This window comes from Panthera uncia, chromosome D1 (assembly GCF_023721935.1).
Source record: "Panthera uncia isolate 11264 chromosome D1, Puncia_PCG_1.0, whole genome shotgun sequence".
Lineage (NCBI taxonomy): Eukaryota > Metazoa > Chordata > Mammalia > Carnivora > Felidae > Panthera > Panthera uncia.
The window spans coordinates 65,931,795-65,959,447 of NC_064808.1; the positions used below are offsets into that span (position 1 = coordinate 65,931,795).

The 27,653-nt window shown below is 37.7% G+C and overlaps 1 protein-coding gene across 13 annotated transcripts in view; it reads right to left on the reverse strand.

The window, feature by feature from the left end:
• Positions 1-11,830: 11,830 nt before the first annotated feature.
• The window catches only part of PICALM (phosphatidylinositol binding clathrin assembly protein), a 101,434-nt gene continuing 85,611 nt past the window's right edge, over positions 11,831-27,653 (reverse strand). For 11 of the 13 annotated variants that reach the window (XM_049620105.1, XM_049620131.1, XM_049620113.1 and 8 more), the window contains 2 exons: positions 14,469-14,571; positions 11,831-13,202 (listed from right to left, as the gene is read on the reverse strand). In XM_049620105.1, the coding sequence (XP_049476062.1) occupies positions 14,479-14,571 (93 nt within the window). In that variant the 3' untranslated portion in view covers positions 11,831-13,202; positions 14,469-14,478. Of the gene's footprint in view, positions 13,203-14,468; positions 14,572-15,801; positions 27,401-27,653 lie in introns of those variants that run through there. The other 2 variants (XM_049620082.1, XM_049620075.1) reach the window with 2 other exon arrangements.

The window sequence follows — 27,653 nt, forward strand, 5'->3', positions numbered from 1 at the left end:
AAAAGGAATAAACAACTACCAAATGTAGCCACATAGATCAATCCTATACACATAAAATTGAGTAAAAGAAGGCAGACACAAAACAGAACATATGTTATGATTCCATTTATGCAAAACAGGACAAGCACACTAACCTTAATGACAGAAGTCAGGATTGTGGCTACTTTTGTGATAGGGAATGCCTAGGATGCTATAGGAAGGAGTTTTCTGGTAATCCTGATCTGAGCGAGTGGCAGTTAACATGGATGGTTCACTTTACAAACATTAAGCAGGACACTTAAGATTTGTGTACTTGACTGATATAATACTTTAAAGTTATCTCTCTGATGGGAATTGAGGAGGGCACTTGGGATGAGCACTGGGTGTTATATGTAAGCGATGAATCATGGGAATCTACCCCTAAAACCAAGAGCACACTGTATACACTCTATGTTAGCTAACTTGACAATATTTTTTTAAAAAGTTACCCCTCCCTCCCCAAATATCCCTAAAATACCCACCTTCCAATCAGTTCCATAAAGTAACAGAATGGAAAGGCCATGCTTATGTCTTGCAGTGTGAACGGAAGCAACAGTGTTTCCTGACTGGAAGGCAGAATACTTTGTTAGGATGGTCTTTCAAAGGTCAACAGAAACAGAAATGCCCTTGGAAAAGTTAGTAACAATATGGAGTGGATTTGCCAATTTTCTTTCTAAGAAAGAAGGGTAAACTTTTTATAGATAAGACTTATCTTTACTTTTCTCTGATAGAGGGGGAAAACTTACTGCCTTTCTCCTGGGACAAATCAAAGAGCTTCCAGTAAACTGACAAAGAAAGGCTATGTGACAGCTTGTTGGTTTCAGTAGGTCAGCAGAAATTGACATTGTTTTTCTATCACTCTTGGAAAGTTCAGACCATGAGATTATGGAAACAAGCCAGGCATAACATGGTAGGGCTCCAGCATTAATTTATTAGTTGTGGCAATTTTTACTTTACAATGTGAATTTGAATCGGAAGAAAATATCAAATGGCTAAAAGTCTTGTTTGCTGCCAAGAAGATGTCAGAGTAGAAAAGGCATCCTTTGGAAAAGGAAAGGGAAGAATGTTCTTTCCTTCTGTTAGTATCATTTCTTGCGTTTAGAATTTGCAGAATAGCACTATCTCTAAAAAAAAAAAAAATCTGCAGGTTTTTTTTTTTTAACAACTCAAACTGTAAAACAGTATAGGTGTGATAACTTTCTTAGATGACAACATTCCAGAGCAAATCTCAAAAACGTTGCCTACCACAGCGAACATCCTACAAGTGTCCCTCATTCAATGAAGTGTTTATTAAACAAGTCCCTCCAGCCACGCACTGTGTGTAAGGCATTCGGGAGGCAAAATGAAATTGTCTCTTTCTTCAAGATGCTAATGGGTGCTGAGAACTGCTTTCGCTCTTCATACCAGCAGCAAAGGAGGAAGCAAGAGAGGTGAGAGAAGACAGGACAAGATACTCTAGATGTGGTGGGTGGTTGTATTTAACTTACAATATTCTATTTTTAGCACCATTAATAATAACTTTGGAAAAGAAATTTAAGATGAGTTTAGGAGGATCTTATGCTTTTTATGTGGTTTCAGTTTTCAGAATAACCAAGCATGTGAGTTTTATATGTTGCTATTCAAGATTTGAGGGGCAGAAGGATAGAGACTGGTGGTCAGCAGCTTTAGCTTCAGGCTGGGAAATTGCTTTTTTGGGGCTAGAGATTAGATAAATCTGGAGAAATTAAGGAGGTGTAGAGATGAGGTAGAGTGTGGGAGAAAACATTTTGTGGAGTCAGGCCAGCTACCTTGAATCTTGAGCAGTCACTTAACTTATTTTAAGCCTGGTTTCTGCAACTTCATTACATGGACCTAATTCTCCTATGGCAGGATTATTTTAAGGATTAGAAAGAGTACATGTAACCTGCACATACTAGACATGCAAGATATGGCAGTTGAAATAATGACTGGCACTTAACGGTAATCACTGGCAGTGAGGCCCAAGAAGTCTTTGCAGAGCATTCACTACAAAGGCATAGAGAGTGCCTGGGTCCCATCCACCGGATGCTGTGAAGCACTGACCTGTCTCTGATGGTAGCTGTATGAAGGGGTTCATTCTGTCCTGGGTGGCTGGGGACAGGGACTCAGCTGCCACCTGGTGTGAGGGCTCCAAGAGGCCATACCCAGCCTCTGCCAATCAACACCTGGCAGTAGGGACCAGTAGTAAACCCATTTCCAAAATTTTCATGAGTGTGGGGGAGGCAGGGCATGGCACTGTGGGCCAGCGGTTAACATTTTTGTTTCTTTTTGAATCTTCCAGCCAGACACTAGAGCCATTCAGGGAACAAGGAGGCCAGGGGATTTTTGTGGCAATAAAGGGCTGTTTGTTAAAGGCCCGCTTGATCCTTCCTTGTTTTACTAGAGCTCAACACAACAGTTTCTCTGTATTTTTCTTGGAGTAAAACTGGCTTTTGCACTAACTGCAAGGAAATGTGCTCTCAAAGCAACAGAGGCTTTCTAAATATTAGTGACTTTAACTCGGTTAAGTATTTCCATTTCCTATTCCTGGGACTTTATGAGGCTCAAGTTCCCTGAAAGGCTGCTTTTTTGGACTGTGACTCGGTTGGTTATGTTTTAAGTCATTCTGTTCTTAGGATCTGAGTGTTAAAAACCTTCAAGATGCTTTTAAAGAAGCATAAAGAAATGTTTTCATATTTCCAGCAGAGTGAATGAGTTTGAAAGGGACTGCAGATTCAGATATCCTCACAGATTCTTAGTAAAATGTTTTGTCAGCATTTCCTTCCTTAAGCTGGGTGCTCAACTCACTGACCTCCTGCCTTCTTCGGTTAGGGCCATCTTTTTGTATAGTCTCAGCTATAAAAATATGCTAGGCCTTGCAACATTTCCCTCCTAAGAGGAATGAAAATTAACTATGCTGGATTCCCCTCTGTATGACTAACTGAGGCCAGCGAAGCATTTTTACCTTAAAGCCCTCACTCCAAATCCAAGTGCTCTGGCCTCATTTGAGGTTCTGGCACAAGTGTGCCAAGCACTTTGGATCTTTGATGTTCTTTGTTCTTTGTTATGTTTCACTTTTGCATCAGTTTCTTCTAGCCACTTCAAAAAGTGACTTCTGTGACTTTGGTGCTATATATGTAAAACTGTCAATATGGAATCCTGCTGTGCCTGAAATTTGGTGTGAAGGTACACATTTTCAACATGTCTTGTAACACACACTGAGCATGAGCAGTTTGGATTCACTTTTTAATTTTTAAGCATTTGACACTTTTTCTATTTAATTTCTTTGAAATAACTCAATTGTAAAACTATATATATATATATATATATATATGTATTAGTATATCTCAGATCTAAACTTACAATATGTCACATGGGAGGGATTTAAAGTCACTGATCAGAAAAAGGCTCAAGAAATTAGCAATTCTTTTAATGAAAATGAAACGATCGTGATAGTAGCTTCTAGTACTCCTTTGTCCCCCTTACGCTATAATAATGCATTGATTTAGCTATGTTGGCTGAATACATGGTCACCTAAATTAAAGATTATTTCCCAGCCTCCCTTGCAGCCACATGACAAAGTTCTGGCCAATGGAATGTGAGAAATTGTGCACAATTCTTCTCCCTTTCTCCCTACTTTCTCTATCCTGCTGCTTGGGGTGGGGTTATGCTGCTCAGCCACAGAGAACTATGAGATGGAAGGAGCTCCTTAAGGACTATGGAACAGCAAGTAGGCACCTATCAATCTGATGAGCAAAGCTGCCATGCCAGCTCAGACTTTTATGTGAGAAAATAAACTTGTCTTCTTTGAATCATCGTATGAATTTTGTTACACACAAGCCAAATCTAATACTAATACAGAGACTAGCATGAATATTTACCAAACAAGAAGTCAATGTTTCCAATAGTAAAACAGTCTCTTCCACTAAATAAGACTTGGGTAAGTATTTATTCTCTGTTAAAAAGAAAAAAAGGAGGGGAGCTCAAATGACTTTAGAAAGTATTCTGCTTTATCTGAGGCATCTAAAGCTGCTGACCTAAGTATACTTAGATGTGTGGGGGCTGTCTATTTTCAAAAGTGTGTTCTGTCACACCAGACTCAGGAATTACTGCCGCTGCTTCAGAATCAAGGACTCCTGCTTATGTGAGGACGTGTGGAGTTAAGAGGTTCAGGGTTCTGCTTTGGAATCACGTCATGAGACCTCCAGTAGAGCACTGGGCTAACATCAGCACAATGCAAACAGGGCAGGGTGAACAAGTCCAAAGAGTGACATTTAAAAAGGCTCTTTAGTAATAACTAACAATGGCAAACACCTAAATGCTCTTATTATTGCACTTTACATATATTACATATATTTACATATATATGCACATATACATATATTATATGCACTTTACATATATTATGTATATTATATATTAACCTAATTGATCCTTCTTATAATCCTATGTAGTGGGTCCAGAATTATTCTCACTTTACAGATGAAGAAATAGGCAGAGGGAAATTTAATAAATTTCCCAAAGTCCCCCAGCTAGTAAGGGACAGAGTCAGGATCTGAACACAGATGTTTTGCCTCCAGAATCTAGGCTCTTGACCACAAGCTATTCTGTATTTCAAGAAGTGTACTGAAACTTTATTACATGCAAAGATGTCCTAAATGCCTCCATTTTTAATTCATTAATTACAAACAGCAGTCATATGGGGTAGGCGTTATTATGCCATTTTACAGATGGAGAAATTGAGGCATGGGCAATTATATAAATTGCTCAAACTAGGAGTTAAACCCCCAGCATGGCTGCAGACTCCACACTTACCATCTATGGAGCAACTGTCTCATCAAGCAGCAGGTGCCTCACTCAATGACAGAAATACTCTCTGAAGGGAAGAATGCTCTTCAAAGACAAATATTATGCAAATTGTCTTCTGTATATGTTCATATTCCAGGCTATCCATTTGCTTTTCTTTCGTCACTTACCCCATCTCCTCTCCAGTCTGATAACCACTCAGCATTTCCCTTCCTCCCATTGATTTTGCAACCTATCTCATAATGCTACATTTTTTTCATCTTTGAGATATAATTGACATTTTAAAATATTTAAAGTACATGATGTGATGATTTAATATATATATATGTTCTTTGTGAAGGGATTCCTCCCATAGAGTTATATACACATCCAACACCTCACATACTTACCTTTTTGGGGGGTGGTGGGGGGAGAGCATTTAAGTTCATTCTCTCAGCAAATCTCTTTTATATGACACAGTGTTATCAACTATATCACCATGTTATACATTAGATCCTCACACCTTATTCTTTTTATAACTTAAACTTTGCACCTTTTTACCAACCTCTCTCCCTATTTCCCCCACCCTCCAATTTTCTGTTTCTATTATTTTGACTTTTTTTTTCTTTTTTCAGAATCCACATATAAGTGAGACCAGGCAGTGTTAGTTTTTGTCTGGCTTATTTCACTTGGCATAATCCCTCCAAGTTCATCCAGGTTGTCATAAATGACAATAATTTCCCTCATTTTTAAGAATAAGTAATCAATATTCCAGTGTGTGTGTGTGTTTATGTATATGTATATATATCTTACAGTTTTTTAAATCAATCCATCTGCTGATGGACACTTAGGTTATCTCCGTACCTTGGCTATAGTGAATAATACTTCAGTGAACATGAGAGTAAGGTATCACTTCAAGATCATGATTTTGTTCCCTGCAGATATATACCCAGAAGTGGGGTTGCTGGATCCTAGTTCTATTTTTAATTTCTTGAAGAAACCCCATCCTGTTTTCCGTCGTGGCTGTACTAGTTTACATTCCCACCAACAGCACACAGAGTTCCCTCCTCCACATCTTCACCAGCATGTTATGATTTCCTGTCTTTTTGAAAATAATCTTCAGCTCTGTTCTTTTCCTGGCCTTTACTACATATCCCTTAATAATGGAGATAATCTCTGGGATTTATCCCTGAACTTGCCCTTATTCCACACTTACACAGTTGTTTCTTTGATAATCTCAATCCCCCTTCCCCAGATATATGGTGCTGATAAAAACAGCTTGTTAAAAGTCCACCTTCTCTTTACTCCAGATCCCTTAATACTGGGATTTTTATGGAGGCTTCTAATGAGTGGCTTGGTTTTTCTAGTGACTAGCCTTCATCCTCTGAAGGCATCCAGGAGCCAAGAGTTGCCTCATTAGAGCAAGACACCCCTGGCACCCAGGAAATTCCAAGAGATTTAGTAATTTTGTGTCAGGAACCAGGGTCAAAGGCCAATTAAAACAAGAGATGCTCCTAGGACTAACACTTAAATTATAAGAGTTTTAGGAACTCTGTGCCAGGAGTAGGGAACAGAGACTTATATTTTCTATAATTTCCTATTATCCTATTGTATTGTTGCTTTTAAGCCAGAATGACACCAGTTTAACCTTTGTAAGATTAAGTGAACCGTCATTCTTTCATTTCTACTTCGGAGCCACTATGTGACGTAAATTCTATCACAAATTATTAAGGTCCACATATGAGTGTAATGGTTGTAAAAGATCAGCTCCGAGCAACAGGTGTTATGAACACCAAACAATGGGCACAGCCATCTTTATTGGGCTTCGTGTCATCTCTGTTTTTCCCCCCCTCCTACCACAGTGCCTCTGCCTGCCTTTTCCAGGCCCTTGGAACCTCCTTCAAGCAATTACATGGAAGCGAAAAGCTTTTCAATTCCTACCCTACTTCAGGACAAAAGTGACCAGAGAAATACAGATTTCATTTTGTGCCTTTTAACATGACCCCTAAGTTAGCTGGCAGTGCCGTGTGGTGTGCCTGATGCTTCCATGTAAAGAGTTCCAGAAAGGCCAAGGAAATCAACTGGAAGTTCTGCATTAGTGCAGACAGCATGGAGTCCAGGTGCAGGTGGGGAGTGGGGATATCTACTTTGTTGATACTTTCTTCCCTACAGTCCCAGTCGAGGGGCAAGGGCATGATAACCCTGTGCTTGTTTAAATGGGAGTATAAGACAGCTGACAAGTACCCAGTCTCAAGGGAGACAGGCAGGGTGCCTGAGTGTGGAAGGCTCAGACTGAGCTAAGGTTAGCTCCCCAGGCGATTCTCACACGGCTATTTTTATTTCAAAACCAACCTTAAAATAATTTTTGGGGGAAGCCTGGGTGGCTTAGTCTGTTGGTTGAGCATTGGATTCCTGATTTCGGCTCAGGTCATGATCCCCAGGGTCATGGGATTGAGCCCTGCCTCGGGCTCCATGCTGAATGTGGAGCCTGCTTAAGAATCTCTGTCCCAGGAAGATCTCTTATGCACTGCTGGTGGGAATGCCAACTGTGGAGGAGCTGTGGAGGATAAGCTTAGGAATCCCCAGGGCTTACACCAATGGATTAACAAGGCATAAAGAAGTACAAAGCCATAGGTTGCTCACAGGTGAGTTTGGGTAAACAAGATTAGGTAAGGATAGAGAAAGGGGGCTTAAGCCCCCAGAATAGAGAGGGAGAGGCAAAGGCCCCAAAATAGGGAGGTGCCCAGGCACCAATATAGAACATAGGTATAGGAAATAAACAAGATTAGATATTCAGAGTGGAAGCACCCCCAATTTAGTACTATAGCAGAAAGCTGCTTTCAACAGGAAGAAAGGGCTAAGTTACGTAAACAGGTAAATAGGTCTATAGACCTCTGCGCTGCAGGTGAAGCAGCCCAGAGGAGAGATGGTTAACAAAAGAAAAGGTGCCTTGTCAACCCTGAGGTGATTTCCCCAGTCTCATCCCTTAGGCTAGCTAAGATAAACAGAGGTGCTGCCTCACGTCCCCTGCAAACAACCTTCCGCCAGGCTGCCCGCCGTCAGGATTTTGCTTTCTATTAACCCAAACCCCTAACCCCAAATATCTTGAAGACCCCCTTTCCCTCACGTCCACAAGTTAATGCTCAGAGATTTATTGTCTCTTTGTGCACATCCACCGCCATGTTTGTAAGCCTTCTGATCCTAATAAAAACAGGCAAGGACCCTTATTCGGGGCTCTTGTCTTTTCCTGGACATTTAGCCATCTCCTGCTTTTCATCCTGAGTCCTACTCTCTTGCCAGACAAGAGAGACCTTTAGACCCAGAGTCTATGACAGTGCAGCCATTCTGGAAAACATTATGGAGGTTCCTCAAAAAAATTAAAAATAGAACTATCCTACAACCCAGCAATGGCACTACTAGGTATTTATCCAAGGGATACAGGTGTGCGGTTTCGAAGGGGCACACGCACCCCAATGTTTATAGCAGCACTATCAACAATAGCCAAAGTATGAAAAGAGCCCAAATGTCCATCGACAGATGAATGGATAAAGAAGATGTGGTATATATATATATATATATATATATATATATACACACACACACACACACACACACACACACACACACACACACACAATGGAGTATTACTCGGCAGTGAAAGAATGAAATCTTGCCATTGGCAGCTACATGGATAGAACTAGAAAGTATTATGCTAAGTGAAATTAGAGAAAGACAAATATCATGACTTCACTCATGAGGAATTTAAGACAGAAAACAGATGAACATAAGGGAAGGGAAGCAAAAAGAATATAAAAACAGGAAGGGGGACAAAACCTAAGAGACTCTTAAATATAGAAAACAGACAGAGGGTTCCTGGAAGGGTGATGGGCTAAATGGGTAAGGGACATTAAGGAATCTACTCCTGAAATCATTGTTGCACTATATGCTAACTTGGATGTAAATTTAAAAATTTTGGAAAAAATACACTAAATGTGATGAGCACTGAGTAATGTATTCGTTTGTTGAATCATTATGTTGTGCACCTGAAACTACTATAACACTGTATGCTAACTATATTTCCATAAAAATAAAAGGATTGTAAAATATGTATTTGTAGCTGAAAAAAAAAACCACTCCATCTCCCCTTCTGCCCCTGCCCCACTCGTGCATGCACGTGCACACTCAAAAAAATTACGTTTCGTAGCAGATAACTATTCTATGGTTTTTGTGTGTTTTTAAGTAGGCTCCAAGTCCAATGTGGGGCTTGAACTCATGACCCTGAGATTAAGAGTCACTTGGTTTACCACTGGGCCAGCCAGGTGCCCCATGGAAGAGCTCTTCAAAAAATTTTTTAATGTTTTTATTATTTTTGAGAGACCAAGTGTGAGCAGGGGAGGGGCAGAGAGAGAGGGAGACACAGAATGTGAAGCAGGCTCCAGGCTCGGAGCTGTCAGCACAGAGCCTGACGCAGAGCTTGAACTTGTGAACAGTGATATCATGACCCGAGCCGAAGTTGGACACTTAAACGAGAAGCCACCCAGGCGCCCCTGGAAGAGGTATTTTAAATAAGAACCTATTGGAAAACAAAGCTTCTATAAAATTTTCCCTTCCCTTTTTTCTCCTGTCTGCCTACCATCAGTGTAACCTACTATCCTGCCTCAAGAGAGTTGTACCTGCTCCCTCCCCCATACCACAGAAAGAACTTTACGCAACTTTTGACAATGTGAGTAATTTCATATATGGCTTAAGAACTCAACTTGTATGCTTCAATAACAAATGGGACATTCACTAAATGCTTACATGAAAATTAGACTACAAATACTAGCTGAAGACTTAGAAAACATTTCTAATTGGTGGCACACCGAAATAGATGATGATACTGCAGCTCTCCATTCAGAGCCCAGACAGCAGAATTCCAAGCTAGTCAGACCCATGGAAGGTAGCAAGTATGGCTGAACAAAGAACTAAGCTACTTGGGGAGGCTACTGATGGAAGCTGTGAAGCCGTCTTTTCTCCAAGAGTAAGTTCATCTGGCTGTGTGCTGTGACCTCTCCATACAGTCTGTGACCCAGCCACTGCTGAACACATGGAGCCACACTCATCCCGAGTACTAAGTACATCAGTACTCTGAACCTCAGACTTTGAAAATGTTTGGTGATGATGATGAATAAATTATTCAGTTGAAGGAGAAACTTATCCCATAAAGGCCTATTTTTCAGGGGTCATGTTTTGTTGGTTTGTGGAGAAGTAAAAAATTCCTAGTGTAACATAGGTCTTTTCCTAAATATGGACTCTCACAGTCACTGGTTAAAAAAAGACAGCTTTAAAAAAATGAGTCTGGGTGGCTCAGTTAAGCCACCTGATCTCGGTTCAGGTCATGATCTTGTGGGTTGTGAGATCTAGCCCTACATTGGGCTCCGCACTGACAGTGTGGAGCCTGCTTGGGATTCTCTCTCTCCCTTCTCTCTCTGCCCCTCCCCTGTTCATACTCTTGCTCTCTCTCAAAATAATAAACTTTATTTTTTTTTAAAGATTTTTTTAAAGTTTATTTACCCATTTTGAGAGTGAAAGAAACAGCAGGAGTTGGGGAAGGGCAGAGACAGAGGGAAACAGAGCATCCCAAGCAGGTTCTGCACTGTCAGCACGGAGCCCAATGTGGAGCTTGAACTCACAAAACCATGAGATCATGACCTGAGTCGAAACCAAGAGTTGGATGCTTAACCAACTAAGCCATGCAGCAGGCACTCCTAAATAAATTAAAAAGTAAAAAAAAAAAAAAAAAATTAAATTAAGAAATGCTGAATGATAATAACAAGATGTTAAGCCAAAAGCAAAAGACTAATTTTGAAAATGATTTGGGACGAGTATAGCTGCCCTCCGTAGCTAATAATCTAACTTCACTCTGCAGCCTCCACCAACTTGGTATTTGGGAACTAAGATGGTTTGGGCATGTACAGGTTTATAACCTAATAATATAGTTATGCATTCAACATCTAAGTTACCTCACTTGTTACATTGTGATTAAAGTTAATATGATCATATATTTTGTATATTTCCTAGTCAATAATGTCTGGGCATCAGAGCAGGAAGCAGGAAATGTGCTTCAGAGAGGAAGTCCGTGTGGAAATGAAGAGTAGTCATCGGTCTACACTGCATAGGGATACAAATCTTTGTTTAGTTTATACACCTGAATTAACAACAGCAGGTCATAAAAAGGACAATGGACCATGAAACTAAAGACCAGACTCCTCTATTAGCTTATCAACCTGATCAAGTTCCTTTTCTAATTCCTGATTTCAATTTGTAAAATGGGTAAAATATGGATAATACCTATCCAACAAGCCCAGAAGTTTTTTCAGCAATAGGATGAAAATATTTACAAAGCACCCTCATAAACATACAAAACACTACTGCTGCTGTAATTATAAAAGGAACAAGCCATAGACCTGAAATATGAACATCCACTCAACATAAGACAAATCAAAATCTGTGAGAATGTTAAGGAAGTTAACTACAAAAGTACAATTTCCCAGTTTATATGAAAATGGTTTAATGATAGTGAAACTTAAAAACTAGTAAAGTTAACAAAGTATATTGGCTACAGATGAATTTTTTCCAACCATGGCAAATACTATGCAGATAATTATCAACACAAAGCCTTTAATCCCTCTCTCATGTACTCTGAATCCTACTTACTCTTCAATATGAAACACGATACAGTCAGAGGTTTCCTTGGCACAATAAACACATGCATTAATATGCCAAACATCAAGCATTTTCTCCCTTAAACTTACCTGACTGAAGGCATCTGATCAAAAGACATAAACAATTTTAGTAAGTAGTTTAGATTATCAATGAGTCTAAAAAGTGACACAAAAGTACAAAGAAAAATCCTTAAGGAAATTAAGTTAAAACAAATAAAATTTACATTTTATTAAATCAGCAAATATAATCACCTGGGTATATTTTTATTAGCAAAAAATGATACTGATGATAAGGAAAAAGGAAAAAAATGCACCTCAGACCAGAATACCATAACAAAAATTTTGTGGAAGCTGCATTTTATTTGAAAATCCACCCATTTTTGCTAACATACATTTTAATATTGTAAACAAAAATAGAATCTGCAGAGACAATGCAACAAGTATGCTTAAACTCATGTACAGAATTGCTTTCCTACAACGAACTGTCCTTCTTAAGGCCCCTCTCAACCGAAACGTTAAGATGTATTTACACAAAGCACCGATCAACAGTGCAGTTTAATTCTTCGTTAACTAAACTCTTGGCTAGACATTAACTTTAAAGATACTATTTCCCCTTATTTAAAAGGTACATGATCATAACATGGCATGAGCCAAATAAAAGGTTTCAAGGATTTTGTCCCCTTCCCTCCCCCCATAACACCTCCTAGAGTTTTACTGAAAAGAAGGAAAGTCTTGAAGTGAAAGCAATTCCTCACATTCATTTTGGAAAGGCCCTAATGTCAAATGGAAAATAATGACATGCCAAGCACAAAGCAGTAAAGTTCCTTCCCAATGCACTAATGCTGAATTTAAAATGTAGTGCTTTTCCTAGTCAGTGAACTGTTCCCTTGCAAAATCCTAGGCACAGAATTGACTATAAGGATTAATGCATTTATAATGCTTCCCTAAATCCCATAGAGACTGAGAATTCTGAAGCGATTCAGACCTATGGACTTGCCTTAAAATATTTAGTGCTCTGTATGTCAGCTGAAAAGCATTCGGAATCAGATTCATTCTTATGGATAAAAATCAAACATACTGTTTACATCCATACTCATTTTCATAAGGAGGTCTGATACAATATTAATGTTACGTAAATTGATAATCATAAATAAATACAAATACTTAAGGAATGTCTACTGCAAACTGAATATATAATTTTTTAAAAGAAAAGTTAATTTTAGTTACTGTTTCTGTGTCTGTGAGGACTGGAGAAAAGAAAGATACTGCATAATTAAGAATTATGATTTTGATCCCCCCAAAAGAGTCCTGTTGCATTACAGGAAAGGACACAGCTCTTCTCTCCAGGCAGCTTTTCCAAATACAAATTTCACACTTTCCAAATAAGGGCTTTTTTCTTGGTAGGTTACTGATTATGGGTATTAATAAGAGTTGAAAGAACTGAAGGGTTAGTCACCAAAAAGATCTTAGTCTGAAATCATGGCAATTCTCGGCTTTATAAACTGTATTGATACGTTCTCCTATATACTAGTCCCAATTTCCTTCATGGGCCTTCACTGGGTTACTGTAGCATTCTAATGGAAGAAGAGAGTTTAAGAGACAGCAGTTTGGATTTTGCTCGAAGTAAGTATTTGCTGCTTGAGCACTTGTCTTTTTGGAGTAATTCCATTCTCTTCCATCTAGTTACATAAACTGTATCTGGAAAAAAAAAAAAAAAAGAGTGTAAGTTGATTCACTGCATTCTAGGAAGTCTTCTCACAAATAAAAATGCTTTGTGGCTTTTACCATTCAACTGGCCCAGAAATGTTTATAGCATGTTTATCACAACGCTGATCACCAAACTAAGTCAGTATTATCAGCTTATCATGTGTCAAAACTCAATATGTAAAGACTAACTATAGGGACTTCAAATAGATTTTTCTAATTATTAAAAACCAAGAGATGGGGAAGAAAGAATATGAACGAGCAACTTTTCAATAACAAGTTCAGAACATCTCTCCATAAACACAAATATTCTATGTGAAAAATCTCATTTAGAAAAGCAAAGTGTGAATTATTATTTACAAATGATGTCATAAAATTAGAGATAATTGAGGGAACTGTAATATGCTTACTAAATCATTTCTTTACTAACATAAATCAAAATCTCAAAGATCTACACAGGAAAAGATTTCAAATAGGGCATCACTATTTGCTCAGATACTTCACTCATGAATTCCCTTAAACTGTTCCTCCAAAGACATTACTGAAGTAGATGTGCTAATAAACTTGTCAAATCAGAAGAATACAAACTCTCAAAGATCTAGAAGCTATATACCTACACACTGGGGGTTAGAGCACCAAGAAGAACAAATTACACCGTCTTCCAACAAAAAGAGGCAGTGTGAATCAAACACAGAATCCTATCAAAAAGGACAGAAGTGTTCCCTTGCCCTTAATTTAAAAATAAAACAAAAGTCTGTTTTGGGAAAACGTTACTATTTTTAAATGAAAAGGCACACATAAACATAACACTTTAAGAAACTGTTAAAATGAATTCTTCACAACTAACATTCAAGGACATTATATTAAAACTAGAGATGCTCCTAATCAAGCTCTAATCCAGTGTGTAAAATTATGTTTTCTATGCAAATCTTTTAAGACTGATGAAAATACCCAGTTTTTAAGGGTGGTATTTGATCTCATCCATCTGCTGTGGGCAGTGGATGCTCACATGTAAACATGAAAGATGGTTCTTTGATTTCACACCTTCTAATTATGTTAAAGGTATTTTCCAAAATTGTTTGTCCTTATGTCCTATTTTGATCTATTTTTATTCTTCACCTAAAGAACAGAGAAGGAGGAGGAAAAGAGAGAACCTAGAGTCCTTTAAAGGAACAAAGGAGAAGAGTGAATTGTGTTTAACACTTGATAAATTTTTAAAGTATATAAGTCCCCATCTCCCCCAACAAGCAGCAATAATACCTAAAGTGATTTATAAGAAATCCTCCAAAGAGAGCTCTGCAAAAGGGTCCTTTCCTGAAGCTCTGTGAGGACTGTGACTGGAGGGGCTGGATGCTGCCGACAGCTGGGGGAAAAGAAGACAGAGAGAGGGAAAGAAAAAAAGATCTCTGAATGACAGAACATGAAAGCAGAAAATGTAATGAAAGAAGAAGTGGTTTTTGTTTTGTCATCTTTAATAAATATAAAGGCAGCCTTTAGAGAAAATGGAATTATTAAAACAAAAGTTTCAATCACATGTCAATTTAAAGGGTATCCAAATGGCATGTGTTTTTCAGAAAACAAATTGTTTCTGAAATTCCAGAGGAATAAAGTATCTTATTCAAAAAGGTCGATAAAAGCTGACCCACAGTTAAGACTTCTATTGGGGGTGCGGGGGAGAGAAGAAGTGCTTGTGATTTTTTCCTTTTTAATTGAGGGAAGATGGCTTCGTGTATCCAGGCTATCTGTCAAAAGCTGTGCAAAGTCCAACCTCAGTCCAAACCAAATGCATCTAGCTGCCAATAGTCTTTCCTTCCTTCCTCCTAAGAGGTGGAAGGTCACACTTTTTTCACATGGGAGTTGTCTCCTGCCTGTTTCTCTGGATATGCTGTAGTTGATACATATACTAAGAGGTGAAAGTGATCTTTGAGGTCACCTAGTCTAACTGCCCACATAATACCTTGAATATAGGGAATACTTCATATCTTTGATTCTGTTTTCTACTTTATTACATTTGTTTGATTCTTGGAATTAGCTGCTATCATTTAATTTGAGGCAAATCGTTTATTAAACTCAATAACATATCTTTAGTATTCCTTCAAAGAAAGACAGTTCCTGGAGAACAAAGATGTTCATTTCCTTATGTCACCAAACCTACTTTGAGTATTTCAGACCAAATCCGAGCCATTTTAGTTTGGAGTAAACTTTTTTATGGTTTTTTTTTTGTTTTTTTTTTTTAATGTTTATTTATTTTTGAGACAGAGAGAGAGCATGAGTGGTTGAGGGGCAGAGAGAGAGGGAGACACAGAATCTGAAGCAGACTCCAGGCTCTGAGCTGTCATGGGGCTGGAACCCAAGAACCGTGAGATCATGATCTGAGCCAAAGTCGACATTAAACCGACTAAGCCACCTAGGTGCCCCTAGTTTGGAGTAAACTTTAATTTTTTTTTTTTTTTCCTCTCCCCCTGCAAAAGAATGCAAAGGCATGCAAGCACGGGGCTATTATGAAATGAGTCGTCCTTTTAGGGATGTTCAATTGAGTACTAAATCAAAGATGATCAAGTGGGAATGGTTTCAATTCATACTTCCAACATTCAAATTCTATAACAGATTTCAAGCCTCATAATCTGTCTTTGCTAGTTGAAGGTGATCTCATTTCTACCTTTAATTTTTTTTTTAAGAAAAGCACTATAGAAAATGGATAGCCAATGACTTTCAGCAAATATTACATCACAAGTACATGCAATTTGTTATTGTAGATGCCAAAGTCAATTTAAAAGTTGAAAAATCATCCTCAGTTATTTTAGTGGTTGAGTCATTTTCCTGATCCATACTTTGTTCTCAGAAATAAATGTTCTAAGACAATGGAAAGAGACAATGGAAAGATGATGGAATTACACAAGCAGCTACAGACGGGAGGATGGAGCAGCTCTCTGGGTTTGGGGATTCAAATAACATCCAGGTAGAGACAGATTAAGGTGCAGCTTAATTGAAAAGACGTCTCCTCCCCACTTCAATTTTGTTATTATTTTTAATGTTTATTTTTGAGAGAGACAGAGACAGAGCATGAGCTGGGGAGGGGCAGAGAGAGAGAGAGAGAGAGAGAGACAGAATCTGAAGCAGGCTCCAAGCTCTGAGCTGTTAACAGAGCCCAACGTGGGGCTCGAACTCACGAGCCTAAGATGAGCGACTGTGCCACCCAGGTGCCCCTCCTACTCCCCACTTCAGAGCAATCATGGATGACCATTCAGAAACAAGAATGATTATATGCAAAGTGATCATCAGTCACTGAGCTGGATAGAGTCTAAGATTAACTGGGTTTCTCTCCAAAACAGATTCTTTCACTTGAAGTTAGAAATAAAAACAACAAAAATCCCTGCTTATTGTGGATAGACTGCATCCAAAATATGAAGTCTCCTATGAGAGCCCACAGTAAAATGTCTTCTTAAATCACATGTTTTATGAGGACAGCAGGCAGTCTGAAAACCTGCCAGTCCTAGAGGAAAATGCCCCTTCTATTCTTCTCAATGTGGAGCATACTGATAGGGAGAAGTCCCACAGGCTTACAAATAATGTTTAAGAAGATCAGTATCTTTGGAGGGGGAAAGTGCCAGTTTCTAATACTACTACTAGTCTCTTAAATTGGTAAATTTAACACGTTTATCTTACATTTATAAATATGTAGCTAAATTAAAACATGAGAAAACAAGATCTAATACCCCTGTAGTAAGTTTCAAATCATCAATGCTCATCCCAAGCATATGAAATGATGGCCCAAATTGGTTTGGCTGACTGGAGAGTGCTAAGGGAGGGGCCACGAAGCAGCCCTGGACCACCTGTACCCACCTCTTCCTGGCACCTGTACCAAAGCACAGACACACGATGCACTGGTGAGAAGTAGCCAGTTCTGAGTAGTAAATAAGGATAAAAAAGTAAAGGAAATATGCTGTAATAGCCCAATTACTGCTCAAGGAAAGGAGGAAGAACAAAAGAGCAAGACAGGGCAACAGGATCTGGTGGGAGCACCTGCAAGTAAAAGAGCTGACCCTCCTTTACTTAAGTGAGTAAATCAGAGCCTATGTAGGGCTCTAGTACTAAAATACAACTAATTTAAGAAAAAGAAAAAAATCCAACTATCTTCATTAACTGTAAAATCACCAACTTTTAAAAGTCAGCAAAAAACAAACTGTAGGTGACCATTCCAATTAAGTCCTATTACAAATATGCCATCACAAAAAGAAAAAACATAGCCAATTACCCATTTATTTCAAGTAATATTCTCTATACCAATTCCCACAGACCTATAAAAAATTAGCATACCTATCACAGTTTGTTCAAATTAAACTGACCTATACCACAAAGGAATATGCCCTTTAAAGAAAGTAGTCATTTACCGTGAGTCTAATACAGACATATTACTTACTCTTCCTTTCTCATTTTATAGGAAAATAAAATACTGAGAAGCAGTCAAAGGGCAGCACATAAACAGAAGCACTAAGATTTACAAGTAACTGATGATGGTAACTCTTAGCTGAAATTCTTCTACCCCTTCCCTCCACCCTAATCAACCTTTAAAAAATAATGTTGACATGAAAACAAAAATTCTAATGTTACCAAAAACTTTTGCTTTTATCTACAGAGCAAAGATTTTTTTGGTTGTAGGTGTGTTTCGTATAATAAAGACAGAGTACAGAAAACAGAAGTTATCTTTAATAAATGGCAAACACACTTAAAAGGTTTTTTTTTTTAAACAAAGAATTCTACTGCTACACCAAATGTCATAAAACAAAAATGGTTACTCCCTCATTAGACTCCTGTCCAACAGCAAAGAAAGAAAATTTCAGGTTAGAACAAGAAAATAACAGCAGTCTCAGAGAGAGACTAGTCCAAGTGAAAGCTTTGGAGAGAATGAAGAATTGATATTTAAGGATAAACTTCTGACATATCATTGGCTGTGCTTAAAATTCTTAGAGAAGAAGCAACTTTGCCGCATCTTTTCTTTCCATACGAATTCTGCAGTCACCCCAAAGCCTGGGTAGCAAATAGCAATGCTGTAGAGATTCACTTTGTCTTTGGTGGAGAAGTGAAGTCAACATCTTAAGAGAAAAATGGGTATTACTTCCTTTGTCCAGGATGACAGAGTTTCGAAGAAGGATGGCATTGAATCTAATCCTGGCTTTTTTATAAAATGGAGTTTAGACTATCTAGACCTGATATGCGTGTCTCCCTTTAAGACTATCTTGAGAATTAAAATATACATAAAGCAACCAGTATGTTGCCTGGCATAGATTAGTAGCTCAAATACTAATTACACCTACAATCAAATGCCCTTCTATTCTTAAATAAGAGCCCAACTCTTAATCTATGTTGCTCATATTCTTCCACTGTGTTCTCAACACTCTGTGTTTCTCTTCTAATCGTTCTTATTGTACCATCAACCAGTCATTTGTTTGTCCATATTATACTCACCTTAAACGGAGAAAATATACTTTACCTGATTCTTGTTCAGAAACTAGCAACCATTTACACATAGTAAGCATTCTATAACATGTTAAATTAAAATGCTTTTTGGTGATAAAACATGCTGTGTATAAAAATAAAAATGATCTACAAAATAGGACATTAGAAATAAAACCTAGAACTTCTCTCTTAATTTTTACCTATTTAACACTTCTATTTTTGTATATTGCTGTAGGAATATATAATTTATAAATATACATACACTATGGGTTACATGCTTAAAAAAATATTTTCCCGATAATGCTGTACAATCAAAACACTCAGAGGCAGAAATACCAGTTATAAAACTGAACACAGAGTTACAGAACATCAGGACAGGAAGTTGTTTTTGGATAATATGAACATATGAATATGAACAGAACATGGCCAGGACACTAGTGGTGCAATTGGATCCAGTTGCATAGGAACATAAGTATACAGTGTTGCATTCTGGTATTTTATATTAAAGATAAAGCTATTCCTCCTTTGTCCCTGTGAAGTGTGGCTAAAAGGATTTCTTTACTGTGGAAGGCAGAGGGCCTGCCCTGTAGGTTTACTCTAGTACCTCTGATAACTGCTTCTTGGGTTTGTGCTCAACATAACCCCATCTTGGGTTTCTGCCCATCAGTAATATCACAAAGTTATGCCACCATTATTCCTGTCACCCTCAAAGCACTACTCACCTTGAGGGCATCGGACTACTGCTAGAGTCTATAATAATTTACAACTGTTAATACGGAAGCAATAAGTTATTCCAAAATGGCATCTAACGTCATCTCATTAGAATTAGGGCAACCTACATTGACCAATAGTTAAAGAAAACCAAACTGGAGAAAGGGAAATAGATTACAAGATTTCCTAAACTCTGGGAGAAAATATTAACTGACTTAGCTAAAAATAAACATCCTCTGTATATCATAAGTGCTTCCTAGAGTAAGAGAAGTCCTTTTAAAGTCCTACTTAATGGGTGGGCATCACAGAACACTGGCTCAACTTAGTTGAAATAAATGCTCACTGCTGATTCCTACTAGATTTCAACTTCTTACTCCTCAAAAACCAAGGAAAATGAAAAGCTAAGGTTTATGTCAACTGGTGCCAGAAGACAAAATAATGAAATGTGCCTATAATGTACTACTTATTTGCCATTTATTGGAAATGCAGCACTTCAGCTTGGCTAAAAAAGTTTTTCCAAACTGTCTTCCATATATGAGCTTGCTTTTGCCTGATTTATATACTGAGTTTCCACTAAAAATTTAAATATTGAATATATATTGAATTCAATATATATTGAATTTCCACAAAAAAGTTTACCCCTCCCCCAAAACAGAGTAGTTTGTTTATTTGGTCCAAAAAAATATTTCAATTATTATAAACTAAAGTTTTATACTTCTGGGTAACACTATCTTCCATAAATGGTGAGCCAATTAAGGTGCTTCTGATACAGTCCTGAAGAATGATGTATCTTGGTTCTTAAGAACGATGTCCACAGTACACTGTGCATGTGGACGATCCATGCCCTAAAGCACGCTGTGCTCAGCCCGACTTCCCCATCTCACCACCGTGGCCTATGCCTGCGTATTTACATCTGATGTTGTCAGACAATAGTGAGTCGTAATTAAGGTTTCAAAGTAATGAAGTATGAATTATTTACAATCAAGATTACTTGTAATGCATGGAAAGAAATATAAACTGTATTAGAATTAGAATAAATTAAATTAGAATATGGAAATAGAGACAAGCACTGAACATGAAGCAACCTTATAAAATTTCCTTCTAAAAACAAAAAAGTTCCTTATAATAATCAACAAAGAAAAACAACAAACCTCCACATCCCTAAGTCAATTTCAAATATTTTTATCTGATTCTTATGGCAAACATAAAGTACACAAGGTAAAATTACCATTTTACAGATAAGGAAACTGAGGTCCATGCAAGTTACTTAGGCAACTTGCCCTGAAATACCGTTAGTGACAAGGTGACACTATTGAATTGTGTCCTCCCACAAAAACATGAAGACCTAAACCCCAGGACCTATCTCTGAATGTGACCTTAGGGAAACAGCGTCTCTGCGGATGTCATCAAGTTAAGATGAAGTCGTTAAAATGGGCCCTAATACAATGACTGGTGTCTTTATAAGAGGGAAATGCCACATGCAGACAGACACAGGAGGACGCCACGTGACAGAGGCAGAGACTGAAGTGCCAACCAAAAAGTGACTGGGGCTACATCTTTCCCTCTGAAAAGAAGAAAGGAAGGATCTTACTCTGGAGGATTTGGAAGGAGCATGTCCCTGCTGACACCCTGTTTTCAGATTTCTAGCCTCCTGAACTGTGAGAATACACTTCTGTTTTAAGCCATCAAGTTTGTGGTCCACCTTGTTACAGGCAGTCCAAGGACACTTAACAGTAGACTCAAAAGCAGATCTGCTGACACCAAGGCAGGTGCTTCGATTCCTCTCTAAAATCTGCTATCCCAATTAATTTCAACTTAGCTAGAATTTATGGCTACATTTAACATACAGGGAAAAATTATAGTGAGAGTAGAGAAATAATTTTTTAAAAGGGACTTCTCTAGTAAATGTTAAACAGTCAATAAACTGCTGTGTTTTCATCTATACAGTGCTGTATATGGTCACTGATGTTCATCACGAAGATTTTGTAGAACTTTACAGTCATTCAAGATTTTAAGAATATGTTCTGGTTTCAAGACAAGAAATTAGATCTCCACTTTTTACAAAGAAAGTCCTCAGCAAAAACCCAGTAAGAAGGTCTTACTCTACAGGTTGTCTTAATATCTTCAATTGTCAGCAGATGGAACTCCTCAAATTTTTGACTGATTCACGTGTGCCCTGGGGACTACAGAACCACTCTCACCTATGGTGCTAAATCCCAATTCCCAACATAAATTTCCTTACAGTCTACCAGGCAAGAATAAATGAGCATAACACACTGCTGACAAGGCAAAAGGCCTTTTTCACAGAAATCCAGCTGGACAGATCAGCTGACAGAAGAGGCACTGCCAACACCCACAATTAATGCACCAGGAAAGTTTAAAAAAAAAAAAAGAAAGAAAGAAAGAAAAAAAGAGAAAGAAACTAAGCCCCAATAACAAAAAGAGTCACTAATTCTGACACACAAGAAAGTCATTAAAAAGGCAATTTTTTGTAAAACTTGAATTATTCCTATATCTAACAATGTTCCTATTTAGAAGGGTAAAAGGCACTCACAACAAGCCTTTGTTTCCTTTCAGACACTTAACTGATGTCAGACTTATTTAAAATTGGCCAAACTGGCCATTACAAACAAAACACAGCATCCATTTTGCATCTTTAGCCATATCCTCCATAAACAAAACTGGCAAGCCTCCATTTAAAAAACAAACAAAAATACAACAATACCAATCAAAACCAATAAAACTCTTAAAAGCTATTTTAAAAATTAAATACCCAAGTGTAACATTCTGTTTTTCATATTGCTTTTGAGAAAATACATTGGTATGGAATCAGAGTGAGTTTCTCATACAAGGAAGTGATAAGAACATAACTAACACAACATTCACTCCCACCTCCCCCTGCCCCGCCCCGCCTTTAGGATCTTCAACAACATCTAAACTGCCTGATATTCAATAAAAGAGTGTTATTTCACATCATAATGACTTTCAAAAGAAAACTGAAACTAACTAGATTAACTGTCTCCATGCTTCTAATAGAATAGCTGCATATTGCAATGCAGGATAAGTTTAACAAACTACTGGTCAGCAATGGACATTTCCATGTATACACCAGTAAGTATCAGTAAGATTTACATAAAACACCATTAAGAGAAGGTGTAAGAGTCCCATTCTACTCTAGTTAACAAAAAGGCACACTTGTAACAAGCCATTAAATAGTGAATAAAACTGAGAGGAAGCACAGAAGAGAAAAAAAAAAAATCACTAACCACAGGGAGCTGGTATTTTCCATGTAGTCAAACATCTAGGAAGATGCACTAATGTAGAACACATATATATTTTTTTAAGCTACAGTGTTGGGCATGAAACAGAACATAATCCCCATCTTTTTAAGCAACTAACAGTTACACAAAACTATCTAAAAAATACAGAATAAGCCTGCACAAAAAAATGAGATGAGAACAGGGTAAGTGTATAGAAAGTCATAATTTCACTACTATAGTGAATACTACAGTGCAGTCTATTAAAGACAATATACTAAAGAACAGAATAGTCTAGTCTGAGCTAACAGCCATCCGGAAGGTATTAGCTAACAGGCACTAATGCAGCACTTATAACCTAGATATAATGTAGGACACAGAACATATTGTTTGGAATGGCTCATTAAATGTAATAAGATGAACATATCTAGGAGGGCTGAGATACTCTCAAAAATATTAACTTTATTTAGAATAATCACAAGACCAGAAGATACAAGTAACGTTCTGGGTGAGTAACAGGACTCAAAAAGGCACTTCAAGGAGCAGGGAAAGATTTTTGGCACTAGGTGTAGTACTGGGAGTTGATTAAAAGGTTCTATTTTAATGGGATTTCATTTTACATTTAAATTACCATTTCATTTACCACGTACAAAGATGGTGTTGGTCTTCAAGTAAGTAGGAATCCAATTGAAAAAAGGGGCGGAGGAAATAATGAGAGAACTAAAAGGTAATTCATTAAGAAAAATTATTCTGGGGGGGCACCTGGATGGCACAGTCGTTTAAGGGTCCAACTTCGGCTCACGTCACAATCTGTTAGTTCGAGCCCCATGTCAGGCTCTGTGCTGACAGCTCAGAGTCTGGAGCCTGCTTCAGATTCATTCTCTCTCTCTCTCTCTCTGCCCCTCCCCCACTCGTGCTCCGTCTCTCAAAAATGAATAAACGTTAAAAAAATTTAAAAATGTAACTATCTGGTTACAGCTAGCATTTGAATGGACAAAATTAATTCAAGGGACTACCTAAGAACAATTAAAAACTAAAACATGAAAAATACCTACTTCAAACATAAATAGTTTAATTGTTTTAATTATTAAAAACAGTCAATCATAGGGGAGCCACAGTGGCTCGTGGCTCATGAGTTTGAGCACTGTGTTGGGCTCTATGCTGACAGTGCAGAGTCTGGAGCCTGTTTCAGATTCTGTCTCCCTCTCTCTCTGCCCCTTCCCTACTTGGGCGCTCACTTGAGCGTGCTCTCGCTCGCTCTCTCAGAAATAATAAATAAATAAACTTAAAAAAAATCAATCACAAAATTAAAAGTATCTTCATTCCTTAGGTGACAGTTGTCAAATATTTTAGGTTACAATAACCATTAGCTAACAAATTAAACCAATCTTAAACATTGCTCTAAATTATTACAGTGGTCATAAGTAAGTAAAAAGAGAGGTCAATGAGGAACAAGTAAGTTACACAACAGAAAAGGAAAGTTTTTCAACCAGATTCACTTGTTTGACAATGTTCAAAACTATTACGAGTCAGGTACTATTCTAAGAACCAGGGACACAGAAGTAAACAAGCCACATAGAAGCCTATCTCTAGGAGGCTTACAATCTACTACAGGAGTCTCTTGTTACACTGGATGGATGGATGGATGGATGGACGGATGGATGGATGGATGGATGGATGACGGATGGACAGATGGGACAGATGGGACAGATGAACAGATGTTAGATAGTGGTAAGTTCTATAAAGAAAAATAATACAGGATAAGGAAAAGAACTTTAGATCTCAGAAGTACTGAAAGGGCATGAGAGATGACTAAAGAATTAGTGAAGAATGAACACTGGGACATGTATGGAATTGTTGAGTCACTACACTATATACCTGAAACTAATATAACACTATGTGTTAACTAACTAGAATTAAAATAAAAACTTAAAGAATAAAGAATTAATCTACTTTATGACAGATAAAGGCCTTGTGGCAAAGATAGTAAGTAGCAGCAGAAAACTGGATACTTACGGAGAACTATAAAGGCATGGGAATTGAAGAACCTGAATATTCTGTTTACTCACTATTACTGTTACAAATATGGAGACTTTGTGAGGCAGCTGTTAAGCCAGAAGGAAAGCTAAGGGATGTTCATATGTTGTTATATTTAGATTCACTTCCTTATTTTTAAATATGGAGATAAGACGCTAAAAATACTGCCATATCAGATTACTGGAGTATTTATAAAATAGATTAAATTACAAGGCAAGATACACAGGGAAACTACTGCAAAAGAAACCTGAGATTAAGGGTCCCTGCAGAAGACAAGAAGGGTGGATCTAATGACAGCAGAGGAACAATTAGTAGGGCTTTGTGATGAGACACCTGGAGAACAAAGGGAGAAAAGGAATTAAAAGTAACATTAAAAGATTTAGGATTCTGCCGTTCAACTGATTCAAACTGACTGAAGCTTTTTTGAGTCACTTCATTGCCACCTGATTTGTTTTCCTGGTTATCCATTTGCTTCCTTTATGTGCTTTCTTTCATCTATAATATTCAAAGTTAAGTACGCACATCAAATTTGATTTCTTAACTGGAAGAAATCAGTTAATTATTATCAGCAATAATAGAGCATTATTGCTCTAATGTTTTCATTTCTTTTCTCTTTTGACATAATTTGATTAGGAAAAGGTAGTTCTGCCACTGTCTCTCTTCATGACATGAAAATTCTAGCATGTTTTTTGATGTTTCATGTTTGCATATTTTGGTGTTATGTGGATTTTAGAAGGCAACAGTATATAAAACCTGGATTAAGAGCAGATGCTAGGGAGTCAGCACTTTTTATAAAGGTAGATTTTTACTATGATTTTTTTAACCATATATTTTTTTAAAAAAGCAAAATTCATACAAAATGTTTCAGGAAGGTTGAAAGCATTCCCTACAACTATAGATGTTCTTGACATTTATAGTAGTTATATCCTGAAATGTGTAAATGTAGTTTATAATCCAGCAGGAAACTCAAAAGATTGGCAGAGTGGTTCAGTGCTACATGCTAGTAGAATAGCCATATGGACTCAGTCCCATTAGTACAGAGGCAGAGTGATACAAATGAGCACTGCACCAGAAATGAGGGATTCCTGGGGATAGTTGCATTTCACCATTTACTTGGCTGAAGAACGTTTCCAAGTCTCAGCTTTCTCTATCGGAAAAATAGGATGGTTGGCCCATCCACCTTAAGTATTATGTTGAGAAGAGGGTGAAACAGTAAGTGCCTGCAAACAGTCTGGCGTTATCCAAGCTTAAGTTTATGAAGTATTATGTTTCCGAGACAGGAGCCTGCAAGATAAGACCCAGACTGGGGATACAGGGTTTAGTCACACATCAGGGAAAAATTACTGTAGTCAGTAGTTCCTGGTAAATGTATAGCTCTGGACTGTAGCTTTTTCTCTTAAATACATTTCAGGTGCTAATCACTTAGTCCAATCAGCAAAAAAAATAAAAGTAATTTTTAAAAATAAATGATACTGGGGCCCCTGGGCGGCTCAGTTGGTTAAGCATCCAACAACTTCGGCTCAGGTCATGATCTCACAGTTCATGAGTTCAAGCCCTGCGTCGGGCTCTGTGCTGACAGCTCAGAACCTGCTTCAGATTCTATGTCTGCCCCTCTCTCTCTGTCCTTCCTCCCTGTGTGCTTGCTCTCTCAAAAGTAAATAAACATTAAAAAAATTTTTTTAATTAAATAAATGATACATATCTGAAGTTAAAAGTATAGATAACAAAGAAAAAACTGAAAAAGAAAAAAACAGCAAAACAAAATGACACGAGGAAGACATATAATCTCAAGAAAACATCTACACCAACAGTTAGGGAAATCATCAACATTTTAAAAGATTATCAAAATCTAATATATTTCTTTCTTTAGCAAGTTAAGTCAGTACTTAGGCCTACTACTGGTAAAAGAAGGGAAAGAAAGGTATACATATCCATAATCCATCTTATAAAAACAAATACATACGAAATAAGTGACTTATAAAAAAGTTATGGCTGCATCAAGTACCCTTACTCCCAGCAACCTTCATGGTAAATACTCTGATAAACAAACAGGAAGATCACTTTAACATGGAAAAAAGAGGCAAGAGGGTAAATACATGAATTGCAAAGAACATGGATTTTACCTTTTAATCAGAACGAAATTCACTACCCATTCCAAGTTACTGGTACTCCCTAAGATGCTAATTTATGAAATGAGTTAAATTCTTCAAAAGGGCTGAAAAACAAAAGGATCGATCCCCTTGTGATAGAAAAAAAATTCTATCACTTCCTGAGTGTCTCATCCACTAGTATGCCAGAAAGAAGGGACTAACAAATCTCATAGCTCTCCTACCCATAATGAGGAGAAACTTTCAAAAAACAAAACAAAACAAAAAATCCAGATTCCTCTAATGCTAACAAAAATGGGATGAAAAACAAACAGTATTTGGGGTGAAATTTCAGGACCTGGGAGAGGGTCTACGAAACATCTGAAAAGTCTCCCCTTCAAAGAAATTAGGTCAGCATGGCATTTCAAGTTTTTGTTTGTTTCTTTGTTTGCCTTCCTCCCCACACCCCCCCACCCCCACCCCCACCAGTTTGTGTTTAAATACAATCCTCAGTGGCAGGAAGTTATCTAATAAAAAAAAATAACATTCACATCTTTTTGTAGACGTGTCTTGTGGTACAAACATCTCAAGGGCAACATCTTTCGTGTAGCACCATTCAAACCAAGGCACTGGAGCTCAGTTTCTAGGGTTCACAAAGGAGAGCAAGCCAGAATCATGAACAGAAAGTAGGTTCCTTAATCTCAGAAAAACCACCCTCTGGATTGACCAACTACAAATTATCAAGAATTTTTCATCTTTAATGTTTGTAATCTGCTTGTGCTTTCCTTCCAAATAATATTCTTAAAAGCTCTTAGATGATAAAGAGGCAAACAAGACAACATCCACCATCAATGGGGAAAAAACACTAATAGCTTGTTTCTCAAATTGTATAAGAG